Consider the following 23812-nt stretch of genomic DNA (forward strand, 5'->3'; position numbering starts at 1 on the left):
AATGGCAAATGACCGTTTCGGAGAGAGTACTGCGGAAAGAGATTTAGGGGTCATAGTGGATCACAAGCTAAATAAGCAAACATGATTCTGGGATGCATTAACAGGAGTGTAGTGAGCAAGACACATTCTTCTGCTCTACTCTGCGCTGATTAGGCCTCAATTGGAGTACTGTGTCCAGTTCTGGGCACCACATTTCAAGAAAGATGTGGAGAAATTAGAGAAGGTCCAGAGAAGAGCAACAAGAATGATTAAAGATCTAGAGAATGTAAGCTTTGAGGGAAGACTGAAAATAACTGGGCTTGTTTAGTTTAGAAAAGAGAAGACTTAGAAGGGACATGATGGCGGTTTTCGAGTACCTTAAAGAGGGTTACAAGGAGGAGGGAGAAAAATTGTTCTCCTTGGCCTTTGAGGATAGGACAAAGAGCAATGGGTTTAAAATGGAGCAAGGGAGGTTTAGGTTGGACATTAGGAAAAACTTCCTAACTGTCATGGTGGTTAAATACTGGAATAAATTACCTAGGGAGGTTGTAGAATCTCCATCACTGGAGATTTTTAAGAGCAGGTTACATAGATACTTATCGGGGATGGTTTAGACGGTGTTTGATCCTACTGAGAGGACAGGGAACTGGACTTGATGACCTCTCGAGGTTCCTTCCGGTTCTAGTGTTCTATGATTCTATCTCAGGGCTCATCTTTCTATAAAGAATCCTACAGACAAAATCTGCAACCTATCCTGGCAGATGGTGGTATAAGGAGCAGGGAAGGAATTGGTTGACATAAACTCCCCAAAGTGTGGACAGCAACCTCACAGAATCCTTCTAGAGTCAGCAGATGACCCTTTAGCCAGTCACCCTTAATGAGAGCTGACATCTAATGACTCTGCAGTGAACAGGGAGGGAAGAGGGGATTCTGCTAATTTTGCTTATGAACCCATTTTAAGGCATTGCACCTTCAGCCTGTAGAGGTTTGTCAGACAACTTCTTACCTCTGCTAAGCTCCTCTGAACATAGTCCAGTGCCATCAGGACATCTTTGGTAGGGACAACACCTGGTGAAAGGAAGAGAAACAGACAGAAATGATCACCCTACATCTTCTGCTTTGGCTCACTCATTCAAAACATCAGCACTCCTTGGAAATCTCAGGGCAGGATGTGGAGGAGAACAGAACATACCTTTTACAACTTTATGAACTATTTTAGGAGGCAAAAGAAATGTTAGCCCAAGAATTCTCAGTGCATGCAAATACTACTGAAAGTGTGGAATAATAATCAAGAAATTATAGGGTTAGATACCAGGCTATCCCTGTACTGCCGACAATGCATTTCAGCCCTGACCGGCAATACTCACAGTCATTGTTCCCTGTAAGTTTATGTGGCTGCTCAGGAGAGATGCAAATGCCACCCAGCTGATTAGCAGAGCACCCACAGCTAGGTTTTGTTTCTATTGGTGGTGCACACTCACACAGGCCTCAGGGAATATAACAAAATTTATTCCACACATGGATGGAAAAGATTAGCGGGACCATTGCTCACAGTTACCCCTGAATGTTCACACAGCACTCAGAATGCACATCTCTCCTGACCTGAAGCATCTTAAAGGTTGTGTGTTCTGTAGAGATGCCTAGCAAGGCAGCCTGCCAGGTATGAGGCAACAGACTATCAGGAGGTTTATTTCAACAACTTTGTCCCTGACAGAAAGAAATCTGCATCAGGATCCCTACTGGGGAGCAACTGGCCATCACTGAGTGGCCCCCACATGGCTTCCTTCCCACACAGGATAGCGTCCAAGGTGACACGCCAGAAACCCCATGACTTGTCAGTAGGATTTAGAAGCTGAGGATTATTACTCCCTCTCCAGTTTGGTCACAGCAGAAAATGCTTCAGTCCTTGATGATTCCAGGGCTCCTAACTGGGCACAGAATTCCATTTCTGACAGCTGTCCGGCCTAGCTGTGCCGCCAGCATTACACAACCCAGCTACTCATCTCCGAGAGACCCGCTCCAACAGAAAGAAAAGGTTTACATTAGGGCCACATGTTCTTACAAAAGCCTTTTTAATGGTACATAGCTTGGTCCAAAACATTGGGAGAAATGTGTGATTTAAACAAGTACACAGAAAGTACTTCTTCAATGTTAACATTATTTCCCAACAACTATGATGTATTTTATAATACAGGTTGAACGTTTCTCATCCAGCACTCTCTCGTCCAGTAACATCCATAATCCAGCACGATTTTAGTTAGCTGGACAAACACTTATCATGGGTGTGACTAACTGCCCTGTGTTCCCATGAAGTTTATTTACAGCTATCAGTCCTGGCTCTCAGTGTTCTGTGCTGTTATTTAGCTCTAATTAACCCCAAATTTCTTTTAAGAGCCCAGAAGGAAGTGGAAGTGTTGGTAATGCTGCTAGACAACACTGACTTCCTGTGGTCCTGCAAATTCTCTTATTCTGCACCAGTCAGGTCCCGAGGGTGCTGGACGAGAGAGGTTCAACCTTTATTACTTCTTACTTGCCCTGTATGAAATAATATAATTATAGGGCATGCTTCATAGTGCTTATATCCTAAGCAGATGGCAGGATCAGTTCAGAACAGAGACAACCCCAGCTGATCAGAGTATTTCAATCAGGAATATATTTCAATGGGCATGCAATAGCTCTTCTAACCTCCCCAGGGAGCACTAGCAGGCGCTGCAGATCTGAACAAAGAACAGAATTTCACCTCCTGCAGCAGCAGGAGGGAGACAGAGACGTGAATGGGGGTGGGGGTAGGGGTGGGAGGGAATGCACAAAGATGAATAAAAAGAGAGAGGGGTGAAGCAGGAAGTAATATGGGAGTGGAAGGAGGAGAATGATGAGAGCAGAGCTTTGCAGAGCCTTGAAGGTCAGTAGGAGAACCAGGAATCTGACGTGATGGAAAAGGAGAAAACCATTACAGACTGTACATGGGGACAGGCATGCAACCACCAAGCACAGAGGCAGCATTGTACTGTACAGCAGGAGGGATTATGTCACTATAATAAGGAGAAAAACTGGGCCTAACAGGGCAGAGAAATCTCTTTCCAGCTCCACTGGAAAGCAATCCTGAACCAAATACACCCTTCCCCACCACTGCCTACCCCACGCAGCTTTTCTACTAACACTTACCCTGCTCCCTTGCCAAGGTCATTAGCAGGTGCTTGTCGTTCTCACTGGGTTTGCTCAGAGAGATCTGCCACTGGGCTTGCAGTCTGTCTGCCTGCCTGGAGAAGGCATTTTCCAAGAGAGCCAGCAACTGGGGACCCTTTGCCAGCCGAAACTCCTCCTGCCACAAGGAACATTGGAGAGCATCTTACCCTACTTCATGACAAAGAAAAACCAGTAGCGTGAAAATAGAGGGACAAATACAGACTTGGTGTGAGTGAATGCCCATGCCACTGCCGTCAGTGGAGTTATACCTGTTTACAGCAGGGCTGAATGCGGCTGTTGGTGGGATTATTGTGTGTGTGGTGGAGTTAAAAGGACCATACAAGCTAGGGGAATGGTACACATTGATGTGTAAATAAAGTCAGTTTGACACTCTTGGAAGCAGCTGCCAGTAACCACAATACAAACCACCAATGTGCTTCCCTGTCCAGACCTGCAGAATCTCTCCATCAAGAATCAGAGCATCTCCTTCCACTCTCACAGTTGTGCTGATGCACCTCTGTCCTCAACTATGCCTCAACTCTGGTTTTGTAGCAACCTCCAGTCTCCACTGAGTCCCTCCTGGCAGCACGTAGGGATGCCAGAATCACATCTGTGTGCAGAGCTGTTTTCTTAGGCTAAAGTAAAATTGTTCCAGAAGCCAAAAGAAAATGCCAGATCTGAAGGGAAGGCCTCAACTCTCCCAGAGCCTGGCGCCGGGTCAGGGGGGCCCAGCTCAGCCTGACATGTGCCACTGCCTGGCAGCTCCTCTGCCACTTTCCCACTCCTGTGTTTCTATTCTTGTCTGTGTTGCCATGCCAACCCAAAGGCCACCAGGATGATTAATATATGCTGGCTGCTCCTGGTTGTCATGGCAATCCCCAGCGCTGAGGGCAAGCACAGGCCTGAGCAGTGAATGGCCTAATTGGAAAAGGCACCTACCACTCAGGCCTGAATCACAAGAGCCCATCAGTGCCATGTCTCATCAGGCGAGGGTTATGGATTTCAGCTGAGGGACCGTATGCAGCATTCCCAGGAAGGCCTGGGAAGAGGGCAAGGGTGGGAAACTGCTCCACAACTTTCCCGCTGGGCCCCCCTGCTCAGAACCATGCACTGCTGTGGCCTAGTAGCCAGCCCTCCACACTATGGCAAGACAACCACAGTTCAATTCTATGGCTCAGCGGGAGCTTGGGGATGCTGAAGGGAGGGTAGCATGCTCGGCCTGGCAAAAATAGGATGGGAGGCAGGAGAATATTTGAAACAATACATGCAACTGAGACATCAGAGGCCCCAGCAGTTCACACTGGCTGAAAAGACAGTGGACATGACATAGGTAATCTGGCAAAAAGATCACTCACCATGCAAGACTAGAGTGACTTCAGGTTTAAATCGCATGGCCCTGAATGGACAAAAGGGACTGTGTACTTGCCCTTTCTATAACGCATTAGAAAGATGAAGGGACCCAGCCAACTTTGGGTCTACAATGGAGATCTTGGTAAAAATGTGCTTGTGTAATGGGTACAGAATCCTAGGGCCCAATGATGCAAGGTGCTGAGCGCCCTCAATTCCAACTGATGCTCAGCATGTCATAGCATCAGGCCCTTAACACAAACTGAAATATTTGCAGTTTTTCTCCTAATTTAAATAAAAACAATACCTTGCTCAAAAAGGCAAACACTGTCCTGCAGGACTGAAAACCCAAACAAAACCCAGAATAGGCCTATTGTACAAGAGCCAGAAAGCAAAACAGACACACTCAAGGAAAGACAGCTTGTCTCCTTGTACTGTCCAGGATGAATGAAGTTCAAGAGACAGTAAACAAATTGCATCACCTGTGATGGTAGAGCAGGAGGGAGTTTAACTTAACCAACAAAAACCCTTTCTGTTTCAATCACATAAAATAATACAACACAGGGAAGGACACACTTGTGTTAAATATTTAAGTTGACAAAAATAAGGTTGAGGACAGCATAAACCACTTATTGGAAATATTTGTTTTGAAACATGAAGTCAAGTAGAAAAACAGTCCAATTGTGCCCAAGGGCAGCATCTATATTCAGTAAGGGAATAGCCAAGGAGTCAACATCAACAGTCAAGTGATTTCTGCAGTTTTGCTTCCTCTTTTAATCTGTGCCTAATGGTTAAAATTCAACGATTGCAAATGGCAACAGGAATAGGTAAGAGTTATTATGTACAGCAAAATTATACTTGTGTAGCATGAAGGATATGGAAGAAAGAGGAACGATGCGAAGTGAGCCTCCCCAAGCTTATTTTCAAGTGCTGATATTCTGAAGTGTAAAACAATAGTTGTGACAGAAGCACTTAAAACACTCTGAAGGACAAACAGTTCTCTGTTTGAAAGAGCAATGTTCATGTCAGAAGACTTACAGAAAGGAACATTTTTTTCTACACCTTTACAAAGTTATCATCATTCATTCTATATAGTGAGTGTTTCTAAAGCAAATTATTCAGGAGGCTCATTTTTACTTTAAAAAGACTGAATGTGCATAGATAAATGCTCAAGAGCAACCCTGCAAGAACAAATACAGCACACTCAGTCCAGTGCAAGGATCTATGATTTAAAGAGAAGATATACATAAAGAGAAAATATTTAACTAGAAAAACATTCAGTTTTAAATTTTTAAAATCAATTTTGAATCACAAAGGGCAACCCGATCCTGTCCCCTTGATAACTCGTCTTTATGGATTTGATAAATGGCCCATGGGAGGTTCCTAAGGTAAACAGACCCTCCTACCACGGATACACATGGTTCTGCATATTAACTAACTTTCAGGGATTGATGTGTGAATACTGGATTAGCAGAATGCTTCTGGTTGACACTACAAAACAAACAAGAAAACGGGGAAGGGGAACAAGAGGAGAGGTACTTCAGGAAAATTTTGTGGCAGCCTGGAAGCAATGAGTCTTTATTTGCAGAACCATCAGAGAAGCACGTGCAGAGACATCATGACCCAAAAGGAGAGGAAAAAAAGCCTGGGCATGGGATGACACCCCAATCCTGCCACTTCATTGCATGACTAGGGAATGCAGTGTTACCGATACTGTCCTGCGGATGAGATGGAAAACAAAGGTTTCTGACTTCTCAGGCTGTATTGGAGCTACTGCAAAGCTAAGAACAGATGTTGTGGCTGCTTTACAGTAACTGCAAGGTCAGCATGGAAACCAGTACAGCACGCTGGTTTAGAAGGTAAGAGTGTGAAATAGAAGTGTGAGCCAGTAGTTCGAGCACTGCACTTCTACCTGGGAATTACTATGGTCTAAGTCCAGATCTGTAGAGCCGACGTGGATCTCTGCAGACCATTTCTGCAGATGCAGATGCCAATTTTGTATCCATTCAGAGATCTACAGATCTGACACTGGCTAAAACACATTTGCTGATAACTCTTTCCATATCTGTAAAATGGGAATATTACCCTGCCTCCCACGATTGTTGTGACCATTAGTGTTTGTGAAGTCTTGAAAATGAAAACGTAGACCAAGGGCTAAATATTATGAACCCAATCTCTATCCTTCTAGATGGATGGGCTTGTGGTTAAATGCACAGGATTGCAAATCTGAGTGCCACTCCCAGCTCTGCCCTTGAGTCACTGTGTCACTTCACTGCTCTGTGCCTCAATTTCGCCAGCTGTACAACTGAGGTAATGCTGACTAACACGGAGCTGACTAACAGTTTAAAACACCACATCTCTCTCTCAAACTATTATACTGAATCTATGTACAATGACGATCTAAGAGCACTAACATGAAATATAGCAAAGAGCTACATTTTCCCATTTATTTCGATTATGCATAAAAGGTTATTGAATGGACCCGTTCTCCTGCTTAGCAGGTCAGCAAGAGTGAAACTGACTCATTCAAGAGGCCCATATAAATAACAGACAATCTATAAAATGTAAGGAAAATATAATTTCAGGCCTTACTTAGTATTTAAAGGAGGCACACTAATGGAAATTGGACTGAGAAATCAATTTAAAAACTCATTTGTAAAATATCCCTTGAATTTCTGAAAAGTAAAGTTATTTGAGATCCGCCAGTGGAAACTATACCAAACATGTCTCTGGTATTAAAACCCATGCAGAAAAACCTCAGTTGAGGCTCCCACTCTCCCTATGCAAACTTCTTGTTGTGTTGACCAAGACACGAGAAGGACAAGTGGAGGCCATATATATACAAAACTTGCAGAAACCTTTTAAAAAGTTCATTTGAAGATCTAGGAAAGACATTTTATGTTGAAAACCTGGGTTTATAGCTAAACCTGTGTCCATCTTGACACCATTATCTCGCTTGCTAACCCTGAGAAATAGAAGAGGATGAAAAATGCACACAGAAATGTATGCAACACACAAGAGTTGCAGTTTCTTTACAGCATGCTGCTGCTAGGATTTGCGCTGGCTCTAGAAAATGCCTTATGAATCTCAGGATTAGTTGCACTAATAAATATTTTGCTGCCCTCTGTATTGGAGCCAGCCCCCAGGTCAGTATTCTAGCCTGTTCCCATTTAAAATATTCAGACTTCTTGTGTATGACTTACGCAGTCGATGTTATCAGACATGTTCAGAATTACGTAGTTTTTCCCTGCCAGGTTACTCCAATCCTTGCAGACCACCTGAAAAGAGAAGACACATGCACAGCTGGGTTTGGAAGAAATTTGAGCAGAGTGAGCAAGGGGCTGTACTGTATGCTGAGCAGGGATTGAACTCTTGGGGAAGCTCTGGAGGAGGGGATTCCCCAAAGATGGGATGTTGGAAGATATCCCCGTTCTCTGTGCTGTGACATATATGCACAGAAAAGAAATATCTTGTTCCTTTAAGTGCTAGTAGATTTGGTACTCTTGTTAACCCACAGAGCAGGGACAATGCTATTAGTGGCCAGCTAAGCCTCCCATAGGGTGCCCTGACAATCTACCTTGCTTTCCTGGAGCTATCTAATGGTGCATTCAGTCCTTGGCCCCTTACTGAGAATGGAAAAGGGGGCAGGCTATAGGCTGAGCCTCTCTAATCTGGCACCCTTGGAACCTGACAAGTGCTGAATCAGAGGGTGTGGTGAATTACAGGTAGTCAATATTGTCTAGCAGCACTACCAACACTTCCACTGCTCACTGAGGTCTTAGAAACATTTAGGGATAAATTATACATAAATAATAGCATAGAACACTGAAAGCCAGGATTGGTGGCTGTAAACAAACTTTATGGAACTGCAGGAAACTTAGCCTCACCCCTGATAAGTGGGCAGCCAGCTAAGTAAAATCATGTCAAACAACAGATAATGCCAGACCAGAGTGTGCCAGACTCAAGAAGCAACGAAGGGTCCTGTGGCACCTTATAGACTAACAGAAAAGTTTAGAGCATGAGCTTTCGTGAGTTAACTCACTTCTTCAGATGCTGACCCTTCATTGCTGCTACAGATCCAGACTAACACGGTTACCCCTCTGATACCAGACTAAAGAGATTCAACCTGTATTAATGCTAACCACCAGCTTCATTTGTGAGACATGGACATCAGTATGCTGTCGTGTTGTCCAAATGGGGGTAGATACTAAAATGACAATCACTTAGTGGTGCCCCCTGTCTGGTAGCTGGACCCACTGCTTAGATGGCCTTCATATTATCACAGCAGAGACCCCATCAAGAGCCTCATGGGCCTTAAAAAGCAGCTCTGTTGGTGAGCAGAAACGGAGCTCTTCTCCTCAGCTGACCTACTACCAGCTGGAACCCGTTTCAAAACTAGCCTTAAAGTCCAGGTCAACAGTCATCAGATGATAGTGACTTGGTGACCTCACTCACTACCAGCCTGAGGGGCACTGAAATTAGCTGACTTAGTGGTGAAAAGCTCTGGAGCGCATTTGCTATTCCTGACACCATCCAGCCAATTTTGCAAGACAAGAGAAGCCTCTATAGATCTCAAAGCAAGTGCTACTGCACACCTACCCTGCAATCCCACCACTACCTGCAATCTTACTGTAATGCTACCTTCTTATCTCAACCCCCATTTATCTTGGCACTTATATGGCCTCTATTCTCATAATATCTGTGCACCTCGTAATCCTATCCTCACAGCACTCCTTTGAGGCAGGGAAACACTATGATCCCCATCTTGTAGATGGGGAACTGAAGCACTGTGACTTGCCCAAGGTCAAACAGTATGTTTGTGGAAGAGCAGCTATTGAACAGATCTCTGACAGGCCACAGTAATGCTTTAACCACTGGACCATCCTCTCTCTAAACCAGGGGCAAGTAAGATATGGCCCACAGGCCAAACCTAATCCACCAAGCCTTTTAATCTGGTCCTCCTGGCTGAAGTCTGCTTCTGGCACTACATCCCAACTCCCTCCCAGACCTTGCACCCGCTCCTACGTTCATCCCCCAGGCCAGAATCCTCTCCTAAACCCATACTTCCTCCCAGACCCTGCACCCCAATCCCCTATTTTGGGTCATCCACCAAATGCTTTGCTCTCTCCTGCCCCCTGCCCCAGGTCACAAATGCCTCTCAGACCCTGCACCCGTTCCTACATTCCTTCCCTGAGGTCAGAATCCTCTCATGCCCCTGCCCCTGCTCACAACCTCCTCCTTCACTGAAACTTCCTCTCAGAACCCCCACTCTGTCTTGCACCACCATTGCCTACCCTGAGCTCCCTTCCACACCCAACCTCCATCCCAAACCCTGCATGTCCCCCCCCCCAGAAAAGTGCAGCCCTTGACCACTTACCAAATTCTTGGAGTGGCCTCCCCATCTAAAACTACTGCCCACCCCTACTCTAAACCCTCTCTGAAACTCTACTGTATGTCTGTCCTGCAACTCCTTCCCTGCAATGCTCTTGGACTGACCTCCTGACAAACATCAGTGTCTTGCTGCCTTGCTCCACTGGTCCTGCTTTTGTCCGTGCAACAACAGTTGCAGTGCCGGCACTCTTCAGAAATATTCAGAGCCACTCATGCACTTATATTTTCAATAATGCCACCTGCAGAAATGTAACAGGACTTGCAAGGAGCTTGCTTTTAACCTTTTCACTGCTGTTTGCTGCTCAAAGGTCACATTGGTTAGATATGTGCAGGCAGCAAAGTAGAAGTAAAGGTGTGTAGCAGGTGGCCCTGACACCCCTTCCCCACTCACGCAGGATTTCGAGGCATCTCCACAATGTGCCACGAAAGAGGGAACAATTCTCTCCAATCTTCGGTGGAGCCATGGGAAAAGTGCCCGCAACTTAATTCCACCAGCCTGGCAACAGGGCATTTGAAATTAGGGAGAAATAAGGATGAGTTCAAATTCACACAGCACTGGGAGCGGAAGGGCTAATACCCAAACATACTCCACAATAAGTTCTCCTCGCCCACACAATGGGGTACCTGTGGTGAGTTCCATGGTGTTCCAGTTGACAGCTCAGCCAGGTGTGCGTCCCCAGTCTGTGGCACAAGACTCTGCTCTGCTGCCATGCTCTCTGTAGACAGCTTCATGCCATTTTGGAATGGGGTTGGAGCTGGCTTGTCAGACCCATCCAAGGGAGCTGCTGAGGAGCTGGCATTTGAGAGGCCAGGAGTGGTACCAGAAACAATCCTGGGATCGTGGAAGCTTTCTCCAGGAGAAGTTACCTCAGAAGCTGCCTCTGCTTGAACCATTCCAGCTAGCACTGTAGGCTCCACTTGCTCTGCTCCCACTTGGGCTGTGGGTTCCATGAGCTCCCCTCCCACTGGGAGCTCCGTGGGCTCGAATTCTTCCCCCAGTGGGGTCTGTGTGGACTCTACTGTTGCCAGTGTCCCTGCTAGCTCCACTCCAGCTCTCACTGTAGCCCTTACATTTCCTGAAGTCACCTCCATGGGGAGTTGAGAGACATCTTGGGACCCTGCAGTGGACACCGAGAGGATGGAGGACACAGGCAGCAGACTAGGCCCCATGCTGCTCCCTAGGTCAAAGCCTGAAGCGGTGTGCTCGGGCACAGAGGCCTCCTCTTGCCTTTCCACAGCTGCCTCAGTCACAACACCCAGGCTACTGGAGGCTGTGGAGAAAAGGAGGGAGAACAAGGAATCTTCCTGGCCAGCTGCTTCTGAAAACGTGTCCTTTGGCCAGTGGGTCTGGCTGCTCTGTTGCCATCCCTTAGACTGGTTTATAGGGAGCAGCCCTTCCTCTTCCTCCAGCACACCAGAGAAAGGTCTGTGTGTGTCAGGCTCCCTGGACTCTGATGATGGCTGAAGTGGGGCAGTTTCCCAGGTGTCTTTAGCCTGTGTCCCGTTTCCCTTGGGCAGAGCCGTCTGGGAAGCAACTGGAAAACTATAGTCTAAAACAAACACAAGATGTTTCATATTAGGCTTCTTTCATGAATGACCATGAACCTTGAAAGACTGGGAGACAAAAGCAGAGGAGGAGGAGACAAGCCCAGGGTCTATTTACTTAGGGCCAGTGCTGACAGAGACCCTATGAGAGTGCAATGGTGTTTGTCACCAAAGAGAGAAATGGACTAATTTAATAGGGTTAAGTTCATATGACAACGAGAACAGAATTGGCAGATGCAGCTGAGGCAACGGCAGCGCAAATTTCTCATGTCTCCAGCACCCTGGCCGGCAGGAACCTTACAATAGACAAGAGAGGTGTTCCGACTTCACAGCCTCTTCTGTACCAGCTCTCTCCACTGAGACTGGTCAACCCAGGAGCCAACCAGTACCAGTTTTCTTGCTGATGTTCATGAGGTGGATTTGCACAAACTCTGAACTGGGCTAAGATCCTACAATTCATTTATTACAGGGGCCAACAAATAACAGAATTCTACTCTCAGTAACACCACTGAAATCTGGATGGACTTGGATGTCACTGAGAGCAGATTCTGGGTCAGGAAAGAACCTCAGAGCATAAGAATCACCTCACAAATGGTTCCTGGGTTCCCGAACTACCAAGACATTGAAGAAGTTTTATAGCCCTCAGGAATGAACAGAAACAGCAACTGAGCTAAATTCACACATCCCCATCCAAAGGCTCACTGCCTGCTGCAAGGTGCTATACTAGAAGATGTCTGTCTCTCTCTCAAGGAATCCCACAGCCTCTGGAATGTCAGGGTGAGGATGTAGGCCTCACACCAGGAAAATCAGTACAGACAGTGGCCCCTCTTGGAAGCCCAGCAAGGAGTTACGAGATATCCTGGACCAACACAGCAGCAGTCAGATCAGCTCCTGATGATTGGCAGCCAAACACCATAGCCACAGTCATCCCTGACGCTGACGTAGACCCACCCAGGATGATCAGGTCTCTCCATCCTTGCCAAGGAGCTGCCAATAACAATGCTGCTGAGTACTCAGCCTCTCAACGCAAATAAGCCCCCTCTCTTCCAAGCCTAGCATGGTGCATTCAGGGAGCCAGAAAGAGGTCTCACTGCAGCCAAAAAATATTGGTCCTCCCACTTCCCTGGGCTGTGGTTATTCTTCATAAAGAAATGATTGTCCCAGTGTCCTCAAGCCCACATTCTTGCCTGGCTGCTAAAGAGGATGCTCCATTAAGCACAGTGGGAGGCAGCTCTCTGGATGCCTTACAGTGAGCATCTGTGAGAAGAGCCTCTGAGTAACATGGGTTCCCAAACTGCCGCTGCATCTGGAGCTCAGTTTGGGGGGAGTGTGGAGGCGGGAAGAGTGCATTGTCAGCAAGTCACCTGGGTGCTCCACAGCAGGTAAAGCTCTCAGTGCTGCTTGAGAGCAACAAGAAGTCTTGTGGCACCTTATAGACTAACAGATATTTTGGATCATAAGCTTTTGTGGGCAAAGGCCCCCTTCATGTTAGTCTATAAAGGTGCCACAAGACTTCTTGTTGTTCTCGAAGCTACAGGCTAACACGGCTACCTCTCTGATGCTTGTCACAGTGCTGCCTGAGCAACTTATACTCTCAAAGCAGGAAGCAAGTTGATCCTTTCACCCCCAGCAGTAACCACAAAGGTGTCATGGACAAATTCCTGCCTGACTGGTGGGTGACTTACATGCATCTCCCACGTCAGGAGCTTTATATTAAAAACCAGCTCTCCCTAAAGCTCCTTTATATACCTGTGATGGCTCAACCCCCTTCCCCGCACAGTACGACAGGAAGCTGGTGAGACTTTCTCCTGACGCTTTCCTTCAAAGTGGAACTAGAGCCTGTAAAACTCCCGAGGATGCTGTTAACTGGACTCACTTGGGGACTCTCCTACCTCTGGCCCCATATGAGGCACCACGATCTGTTTTCACTCGGGCCACCCTGGAGCTCTTAGGCTCAACCTGATCTCTGGAGGGCATATGGTATAAAATCTATGCTACTGGGCAAGCAGCTGTTCCTTGGAGGATGTGCACTGAAATCCCTGAAAGAGGATCTATCTTCTCCAACATGTCAAGGGCCAGAGGAGAAGGTTCATACCCCTACAGACCTTTGGCTAGCAAAGACGTTACGCCCTATCATCCAAGGTGGCTGCTAATGCCCTGGTTGACTGCCCTGGCACCAGCCTTTCCAAGGGCCCTCAGCTAATTTTACTGGCTTCATCCTCCTGTCTACAGATATGCAGCAGCATCTGCTGCCTCACTCATCAGAGGCTGTTTAATGGCAGGAACGACAGTGTGATGGAGGACACTCGGGGGGAAGGACTTGCACACCTTGCAAGCGCGGTGGCTTCTGCTGCCATTGAAACACTTGTTATTTGCATTTAATGCAGTAGCCCCATTGAGAACTGCAGGGCTCACGCTTAAACAAATACATTATGAGCGAGGAGTGCAAGTTTGGCCTCCCCCTGATGTGATGGGACACTAGACTTTGAAGACCATTGAGGTGCTCCTTCACTTCCCTGCAGTGAGACCCTGTAGACATTCTCCCAGGGTCCTCACTGCTAGTTCCAGGAGGGGCTGAGAACCAGCAGCAGAAGAAAAGAAGGGGTGCAGCAGGAACACAGGCTGATTTCTTGCCCAGAAGGCTGGGACTGGCCAAATAGCAAGCAAGAGCACTGCTCCTGGCACATCAGTGTCCCTTGAAAGGCGTGCACCTAGCCTGTCCCTAAACGAAAACAACAAGCAGTCATGTAGCACCTTAAAGACTAACAAAATATTTCATTAGGTGATGAGCTTTCATGGGACATGACTGCTGCTTTGTTTTGTTACAATACAGACTAAGACGGCTACCTCTCTGTTACTCTTTCCCTGAACTGTTAGAACACCTGGAAATTAGCTAGTTCATTTGTGGTTAAGGCCCCACTTAGCCTGCCTCCTCTCCTCTGAGCAGAGAGCGCTCAGGGTGAACGAGCCCTCAGGGAAGCTGATGGCTTGCAGTCTCCTCTGTCTTACCACTGAGATCAAAGCTGAGCAAGAACTGATCCTGCAACTTCCCAGCAGGCTCCCATCTACAGGACAGTCTACAACTGAAACCTGAACTGCTTCCCTCCAGCAGTGAGTCAGTGATGTGGAAGCAAAGTCAAGAGTCCTCATGCTCAGGGCTAATAGATTTAACTTTTCTGCTCCTCACTCACACCGCCACGTCCCTGTGCACAAACCCAAGAGTCCTACTATCCATCTTGCCCAGCAGAAACACACCGGCTAAAACCTAAAGATCCCCAAAAGCTGACAAAGAACTCTATCCTACCAGTTATTTTACAGATGGGCCCACATGCAAAATTCTGATCTGGCTCCAGACTGCCCCAAAGTTCAGGAGGCCTTAGATGTGTTGGACACTGGTTTTTTCCATTATAAAAATTATGCAGAATCCAGATCCCACTAGGGATTCAGGCTTCTCCATAATTCAGGGCTCTGGAGTGATGGTTGAGCCTCTCTAGTCAGTGTACATCAAGATGTAGATCTTCAAAAGCAACTACAGGTGGAACCTCTCTCATCCTGCCTGGTGCTGAACAAGAGAATTTTACGGACCACAGGTAGTCAATATTGTCTACCACATTACCAATACTTCCACTGCTTGCTGGGATCATAAAAGACATTTGGGGAAAGTTAGAGCTAAATAACAGCACAGGACACTGAAAGCCAGGACTGGTGGCTGTAAACAAACTTTATGGAACTACAGGAAACTTGGCCACACCCATGGTAAGTGGCCATCCAGCTAACTAAAATCATGCCCGATTACAGATGTTGCTGGATGAGAGAGTTCCAAATTAGAGGGGTTCAGATGGTGTTAGGTTTAAGTTTCCAACTCAAATGACCTCAAATGAACCTGATTTTTCAGAGGGCAGGTGCCCAGTAATTTCTGAACATCAGGTCCCTGTAAGGTACCTCAACGTGATCACCCACAATCACCTCTTCTGGTACTGAGAGTCATAGAACTTGATTCAAAGGAATTGTCATGTGATATCATATGCACCTCCTCAGCATGCAGAGCTGCTAGAGTGATTCTCTCCCTTCTAGAGTACCACCGAGATTTCTATAGGAACCGCATCCTTTCACACTGCATCATGGAATACAAAGTCCAAGTTGACTCAGGTTACTTGCACTCATTCTGGCGAAGAGGTGCTGGGTATTATGTTAACAGGATGGGTGTTAGGTAGCTGGCTGCATCAGATTGTTTTATGAGTGTATATTTCAATAAGGAATTGGAGACCTGTTTCTAGAACAGAAAGATGTAAGGAAAAGAGGAAGAGAAGAGGTCAGAAGCGAGTAAGATGCAGTCTCATCACTAACACCTTGACAGTCAGATCTGCACTCTCCTGACCCTGCTGTTCTGCTCTATAGACATTGTAGCGAAGGTGGTAGTAGGTCAGACCTGGCTACATATGGCCATCTTCAAGATGAGTTTATCTTGTGTAAAGATCTACTGCATTTACCAGTAATGAAGAGGCTAAGGTTACAGCTACACAATGACATAAATTCAAATTTAAGGCAGTTAGGTCAATATTACAACATCACTGTCTTCACTGCAAATACCATTAGCTCGATTTAGGGAGCACTCCTACTGATATCATAACATTGTCGAATCCGGCTGGGTGTAGCATTAAGTTCAAATTTAAAAGTCTGAATGAAGGCCAGTGTGGAAACACCATGTGTTAAAATCAAATTCACTAGCCTCCAGAAGTGTCCTATATGTACCCCACAAAGGTACCTGGTTACCCACTCTGTATGGCCGCATCCATCTCCACTGCTCTCCAGGTGTGCAGGAAGTAGGTCACAAGAAGCCCACAAATTTGAATTCAAATATAAGAAACAGCAGAACAGCACAGCAAGGAGAGACACAAAAAGGCAGCAGCAACCTAGAGCGAGTATGAGATCACCTGCATCTCAGGTTTCATCTATATTTGCAATTGCTCAACAAAACTTTTGCCGTTCATGGGTGCTTCATCCCCCCAACCCGTCCTCGAATGATACAAGTTTTGTAACGGCAAGTGCACGTATGAACGCTGCTCCTGCCAACAAAGCAAAAGCCACTCATGGAGGATCGGAGTATTTTGTTGACTAAAGGGCAGACAAACAGCGTTTGTGTGTCCACTTGGAGGATGCTAACATCTCCAGGTAGCATTACCCCACCTGGCTTGGGGAGCCCTGCTGCTGCCTCCCTTTCACCTTCTTCCCCAGTTAAGAAAGCTTCACATGGCTGGTGCTTTTTCAGTCACTCTGACCTTTTCAGATTTTGGTTTATTTTGTTGAAACTTTTTACTAGGGCAATATCAGCATCCAATATTAACATATTACCTCATGCAGTACTTACTCAGGATCAGATTAATATTCAAAGAACCAGGCTAAAGATGCTGGCTTACTGACAGGGGAGCCCTAAGTATGCTGAAAAGGGTGACCCCTTTTCCAAATACCTATCCTCTTTTTGCCACTTACCTTGTGTATGTACTTGGTGTGACTGCTTTTCCAAGAAAAGGAAAGAGTCTGGTGCAGTAACAAAGTTCAAAACCACAAGATTTCCCTTACCAGGCTTTCCTAGCTGATTCCCACCCTTGACAGAAGGATCTTACCCCCATCCCCACTTCAGGGTCTTAGGTTTGATCATTGCTGAGGAATCAGGACATTTTGCATGTGGTTGTGATTCATTATAATGGCATATGGCACTTTAAAACCCCATTTTAATACCCCTGCTGTATTTCCTCCTTAACAGGGACCATTCCTAGAGAGGGAAGATGCTGGAGTAACAGAGGCAGCAGGTCAGGCACTTTATTACAACTATAAATTCCACTAAACAAACAAACAAAAAAATCAGTGAATTAAGGTCTTTTGCGTTTGCATGCACACGTGCACGCTTTAGTAAGAATCCCCTTTCTCCCAAGTGGATTCATTGCCCTTCTATCCCCTCACCTCCTGTTCCAGATTGACAGCAAATCTACAGTTCATAATCTCATCTTCAGCCAAGGCATTAATGCAATAAAGCACCTGGGAAAGGCCGTGTGTAAGAGGCTTAGCTCGGAGCAGCCCCCTGCTTGTGCTCAGCTCCAGGATGCCACTTGTTTACGTCCTACTTTCATGTATGCCGACACTTTAAACAACCCTGCTCTGAATAGGCTTTCCCTCCCAGCAGCTGGGGAGCAAAGGGCTGTCTCTGAGCCACTAGCGTGGGTTGCCCCAAACTGAAGCCATGATGAGGGAGACTAGACTGAGTAACTGGAGCATTTTAGCGACCTGTACTTCCCACCAGGGAGGAAAGAAAAAAAAATCCCACAGAAAGGCACCAGGACTGATTTTAATTGAACCAGAGAATAACATACTGATATGTGATATCGGGAGCCACATCAGGGATGGATATGGTCCAGTGCAACTCTACTGGTATCAATGAGGTTAGAAAGGTCCATGACATTAGTCCTGGAACAGAGCTGAACACTTTTTTTTTTTTAAGCAGACCCAACCTTCTTCCTCCTAAGTTAGTTAGGAAACCCCATTGCTTGCCTTGCAGTAGCACTGCATTAAGAGAAAACAGGAAAGGACGGAAGTCATTTGGGACCCTGCTGCACACACATCCCTACAGGAGTCACTTGCTCAATCCAATTTTACTGCAAAGGAGAAAAGAAAAAGTCAAACCCAAACAAGAATTTGAACTGCTTCTAGTTATCTGGGGATACCAGATCATCTAGCACTAACCAGATCACAGAAGTTACCGGGAGGCAGTTGAGGATAGCTGGGGAAGGAGGTCATGCTTCTAAGTCCTTTGGGTCTGCAACATACTGTTATATTTCAGGGCCACTGTGCCTATATTCCCTTCTTTGGTACCACAAGGGCACTTGCTCTAGGCTCCCAGCTTCTCAGCCATCACCTGAAAAGATGGGCATCTCTTCCTTCTGACTACAGTTCTTCAAAGCTGCACAACTCCCTGATACACTGTGACTTCCCCTACAAGTCACCCTACCTATGCTGGGCTGCTTCACTTTCTCTTCAGAGGCAAAACAGCGCTTAACTGCCCATAGTTAGAAGGTATTACACAGCCCTTCCTAAGCAAGCATAACTATCTATAAGGTAAAGGAATTACAGAGAAAATGGATTAAAATAATACAAGAATCTACACATGTGCTAATACACTCACCAGAGGTCACTCCACTCCCAATTTGAACATGGGCCCCAGCAGGTGGTCAGTCTTTCAAATCCCACCCAGGGTTTTTTCTGTGGCTACAAATTCAGAACAAGAACACCCTTGTCTCTGTGAGCTATGCCTTCATATAGTTGGGGTCTTTGATCTTGGGACTCTGGGGACAGAAGATGAGCAGACAATGGATTTCTCGTCAGGATATAGCTTCAAAAGGTTGGTGACTGAGAATTTGCCTTCCTTTCCTCCCATGTATATCTGAGGAAACCCACTCAACTAAAAGTTCATTCTCCTCTGGCACATTAAGAGAACAAAAAAGCAGCCCAGTAAGCACTTTAAAGACTTACAGAATAATTTATTAGGTGATGAGCTTCAGTGGGACTGACTCACTTCTTCAGATCATAGCCATACCAGAACAGACTCAATATTTAAGGCACAGAGAACCAAAGAGAGTAATCAAGGTTGACAAAATCAGAAAAATTATTATCAAAGTGAGTAAGTCAGAGAGCAGAGGGGCAGGGTGTGTGTGTATGTGTGTGAAGAATTAGATAAAGCAAAGTATGTAAAAGAGCCCCTATAATGAGGTAGAAAATTGTCATCCCGTTTCAAACCATTTGTACCAGGATTACTCTGTGCCTTAATATTGAGTCTGTTCTGGTATGGCTATGGTCTGAAGAAGTGGGTCTATCCCAAAAAACTCATCACCTAATGAATGATTCTGTTAGTCTTTAAAGTGCTACATGATTGCTTTTTTGTTTTTTATTTTAGTAGGGTTTGTCCAGGAAATTGTAATATATGCACATGCCATGCAAAACACAGCATAGTCCATTCCCCTCCCAATACTTAAAACAGAAGCTCCTCCCTGAAACAAAGTAGAAAATCAAGACTGTGTTGCCATCAAGAGGGGAACTACAACCTTACAGGAGCTCCCTCTCCATCATCTACCTTCCTGACCTGAGCACCAGCCCTGCCTCTTTTGCCAGTGTTTCCTCCTCCTATGCTACCATCTCCTGCCTTTAAGTAATTCACTCCACTGGCAGCCTGCCTCCAAGTCTCTGCTCTGGTCCTTGGTTGGACCAGTAATGTGACTCTCGTGCACAGCACCGACTTGTTCCCTGGGCCAGATGATCAGTTACGTGAAGTAACAAAGACAGAGAGATTTCAAGCATGTCATCCTCAAGGGGAAGCTTCAAACTTCATGGGCCAGACCCTTTTCCCACTGAAGTCAGTGACTAAAATTCCAGTAACTTCAGGTCTTAGATGTATTCATCCTCTAGTCAGGGTGCTATGAATTCCACTGCATATACATGTATCTGTCACCCTAATACCATAAGAAGACCCCATGCTTTCAGAGACATTTACTCATGACTACTTATGTCCTAATAAAGAGGTTAGTCTCTAAGGTGTCACAGGACTCGTCGTTATTTTTGGAGACAATTGACAGCCACCACTGCAGCAGGAAGAACTAGAAGATACACATTCTGCATTTGGGAGAAGCAGGGAACTCTGGGTTCAGTCTCCAAGCACCCCAGTGGGTCACTAGTATACTACAAGTTCTCCTTACTTCCCACCCCCCACCACCAATCCTCTGTGGGGTTTCAAATCAAGTCAGATAATTAGTTGGCTCTCACCCTCCTCCCCCACAAGAATACACAATTAAATACTTTCTTATTTATCCCTGCCCCTGCACTAGACCCTAGACACCCTCTGTGCTCCCTGGAGTACCTGCCAAGCCACTAAGCAAAAGCTACAGGGGTGATGGCTTTGGTGCTATAGTCAGACTCCAGCCACTGCAGGGCTGCTATGGTGTAAACCTCACACCCCATCTCATGCACTGCCCAATAGGCAAGCGCACAAATGTTATTCCACCGTGCAAGAAGGCTGGATGCAGAGAAATCGCTCCCCTTTGCACACTCTGCAGGTCATTAGCCTCAATGCAATTACATGGAGTGGGATTTGGAAGCATAGGGAAGAGTTAGGGGCACGCATGCTTAAGAGGGTCCAAAAATACATGCATCTGTCAGCCAACCCCTCTGTGCAACTGCTGCTGTCCTCACTATAGAGCAACTGAGCTGCCACTCCTTGTGCTAAGGAAGAAAAAAGATTCCAGCAACCATCTTGACAAACTTCAGAACCCTCTGAGCCAAGCCCAGGCTCTCAGTATTTGACTACGAGATTAATTACCGTGTGGGAAATGGGTGTGGATGCATACGAAGTGCAGGGGGTTGCAATGAGTTACTGTGGAGGACAGTGAGTTTCAATGCACATTCATGGCAAGAGTTGGATGAGCATGGATAAAACGCCTCAGTTTAAAAGTCTGAGCCCAGGGAGACAAGTCCTGGGGTCCTTACTGAGGCAGGGACCCATGGAAGCCAGGTCAAATATACTGTGGGGTGGCATAACGATTTTATCACCAGCAGCGCAGTACTCATGAGAGGCAAACCCACCAGCTGAGTTACACCAGCCACCCCAAACAACTACCAGGTGTTCTTGAGATGTCACATGCTCCCCACAAAACACACAATGTATTTTAGGAAAGTTAAAGACCATGAAAAAGAAACATATGGGGTTATAATTCACATCACTCCACCTGCAAAGCCACTAAAAGGCTGAGTTGAGTCCAATTCTACAGACTTCAGAGGGAGTGGGGAAAAAATTAACAGCTTTGAAATCTCTGGAAATTTGGCCTATACTCTGGTTATGATATTGTGGTTTTGAGGCTTAATATCTTTACAATTAGAAGTCCCAGAAGTAAATGCTATGTGTCCTGTTACAAAGCTGGGAATCATTCCTTTCTACTAGTATAGCTGACCCATTTCTAGTCCTGACTCAGGGTACATCTACACCACAGGAAAAATTGACCCTGCCACGGTCGATCTTCCAGTGTTCAATTTAGTGCACCTGGTGGAGACATTAACATCAAATTTACAGGGCGCCCTGTCGACTGCAGTACTCCTGTCCCCGCTTTAGGAGTAAGAGAAGTTGATGGGAATGCAGGCTTCTGTCAACCTCCCCTAGTGGAGACAGTGCAGAAGCCCAGATTAAGGTACATCAACTTTAGCTACATAATTAACATAGCAGAAATTGCATACTTTAATTCAACAGTCCCCTGTCATGTAGGACTGCCCTGATACTGGGCCTTAGGCCTGTCACTGCTCCAGAATTGAATTTTCCCACCCTAGTCCTTACTCCAGTGTAATCTTAGGAAGAAATTTTACATTTGATAATAGAAAAACATTTATCTGGTTTAAAAAAAAAACAATCCAGAAGGATGGGTTGATATGTTAGAAGTAATATAATAAACACATTTGATTACAGAGTTCCAGAGAGACTTACATGGCATTTCCATTGCACATGTGGCATGCCTATCACAGGCTCACTGGCCAAATGTGGTTGGGGAAAGTTTCCTGGTTTAGGGATGCTATTACTATAGCCTATATTATAAAATGGCACATGCCAGGTTTCTGATTAAATTTTGAATAGAAATGAGCTCCCCAGCTGTTGAATAATTCAAGGAGTTGTATTAACTGAGGTTCTGAGATGTGAGCTGCACTGAGCAGGGGCTGGGGGCTGGCAGAAGGCCAGCCCTCAGAAGTACTGCAGCTGTTTGGTGGTGAGTTGATAAGGAGGTAGGGTGTGTGTGTGTGTGTGTGTGTGTGTGTGTAAGGGAGAGCATGCGAGTGACTGTGCATGAGAGTGGGAAGAGGCAGGGTGTGCTCTGCATGATGAGTGTGTGTCTGGGATAAGGCTGGTTTCAGCTCCCTGTGTTTATTGCTATTAATTTGCCTGGGGGATGAAAGGGTGAGATTCTTTGGCTAGATGTACATACCAATACAGGGATGAGCTGTGTGTGCATGAAGCGGTGTTGTGTGCTTACACACATGTGAAGGTGCCTCTGAGTGTGATAATGTGTGTTCTCTACACATGAGAGGCTGGGGAGGAGCACACAAGAGTCAGAGGGGGTGTAAGCTTTCGTGTCTCTCACTACGACCACCAGTGCGTGAAGAGCATCTGCATGATCCATGTGAGTGTCAGAGGGAGGTGTGTGCTTGGATAGTGTGTGATGTGTAGGAGTGTTTGTGACAGTGTGTGTGTGTCACCATGACCGTGACTTGTACGTGCATACAGCACTACTAGTTAGCCTGGTGATTTCAAGTTCTAACACAATGACATCTGTGCCCCAAGGAGCATAGTTTAGTACAGTGCATACAAGAACAAGAGTATGAAAGGAGGGTGTCCTGGCCAAAATGGGCTGTAGCACTTGTACATTAGATTTCTGCTGCCGACTCTGTTCTCATCCCAGGCCTTTGTAACATTAGAGGAATCACTGTGACAATAAAACGAGAAAGGCTTCAGCTTTCTAACTCCAGTCCTCAATCATGCCACAAAAATACCCACTGAGAAAGAGATGAAGACACAGGATGTGGTAGGGGACAGAAGGGATTGTGCTGAAGGTCTGTCTCCTACACTGTTTTTAAATGTGCCCACTCTGGAATTTAGAGCAGGATCATGTGGGATAATCTCATAAGCTATAGGACACTCCCCCTCCCCATCCCAGCCTTCTTCCAGTGAGTGTCTCACAAGCTAAGTCATCTTCTGCTAAGGAGCTCAGGGAGGAGATTGGGAAAAGGGCTAAAGCAGGAGCCATATTTACAAAGACAAACATGGGCAGCTTAGTCTCAACTTCATTTTTGTATTGTCAATGGCGAAGAAGCTCAGCTGGGATGCAGGTGGGGACTCCTGTGGGTGTGGGAGGAAGGGGTGGTGTGTACAGATTCACGTTCTCCGTGGGAAGCTCAGCTGAGGCACAGCAGTGGGTTACAAACCATGGCTGTTGTATGGGGAGAAATGGGAGTGACCATGGGTAACACATTGTCCAAGGGGAGATCAGCTCAAACCTGACACCCAGTTATGGCGAGACAATCCTTGCCTTTTGTTCCAGGTTTCCAGTTAGCCTGAGAGAGTGCCCCAAGCAAGGTGGCTGAGCTATTTGACAGGACACAGCCAGCCAGATCCTGCTGGCCATACTACAGCTGAAGTCACTGCTTGGAATTGGGATTAGTGAGTTCTGCTGAGATCCAAACCCAGGGCCCAGCCTGGATGCCTCATGGTTTATGCTCAGATGACTACTGGCAAAGGAAAAGTGGGAAAGGGGTCTGAAGGGAGAACAAGAGGACAGAGAATGGG

General features: G+C 46.2%; 2 protein-coding genes across 6 annotated transcripts in view; one reads left to right on the forward strand and one right to left on the reverse strand.

The window, feature by feature from the left end:
• Positions 1-23812, forward strand: part of MGLL (monoglyceride lipase) — a 243289-nt gene that overhangs the window by 176276 nt on the left and 43201 nt on the right. The window contains exon 9 of one of the 3 annotated variants that reach the window (XR_012646967.1): positions 17213-17258. The exons of 1 other annotated variant lie outside the window; for it this stretch is intronic. The gene's annotated coding sequence lies outside the window, so the exon portion shown is untranslated. Of the gene's footprint in view, positions 1-6100; positions 6120-17212; positions 17259-23812 lie in introns of those variants that run through there. One more of the 3 variants, XR_012646970.1, reaches the window with a different exon arrangement.
• The window catches only part of PODXL2 (podocalyxin like 2), a 44713-nt gene that overhangs the window by 5966 nt on the left and 14935 nt on the right, over positions 1-23812 (reverse strand). For 2 of the 3 annotated variants that reach the window (XR_012646966.1, XM_075005270.1), the window contains 4 exons: positions 10528-11453; positions 7716-7790; positions 3145-3301; positions 986-1047 (listed from right to left, as the gene is read on the reverse strand). Coding sequence is in view for 2 of the 3 variants with exons in the window: in XM_075005270.1 (XP_074861371.1) it covers positions 986-1047; positions 3145-3301; positions 7716-7790; positions 10528-11453 (1220 nt within the window). In the remaining variant the exon portion in view is untranslated. The remainder of the gene's footprint in view (positions 1-985; positions 1048-3144; positions 3302-7715; positions 7791-10527; positions 11454-23812) is intronic. The other variant, XM_075005271.1, reaches the window with a different exon arrangement.

The sequence above is a fragment of the Carettochelys insculpta genome, chromosome 11, assembly GCF_033958435.1.
Source record: "Carettochelys insculpta isolate YL-2023 chromosome 11, ASM3395843v1, whole genome shotgun sequence".
Lineage (NCBI taxonomy): Eukaryota > Metazoa > Chordata > Testudines > Carettochelyidae > Carettochelys > Carettochelys insculpta.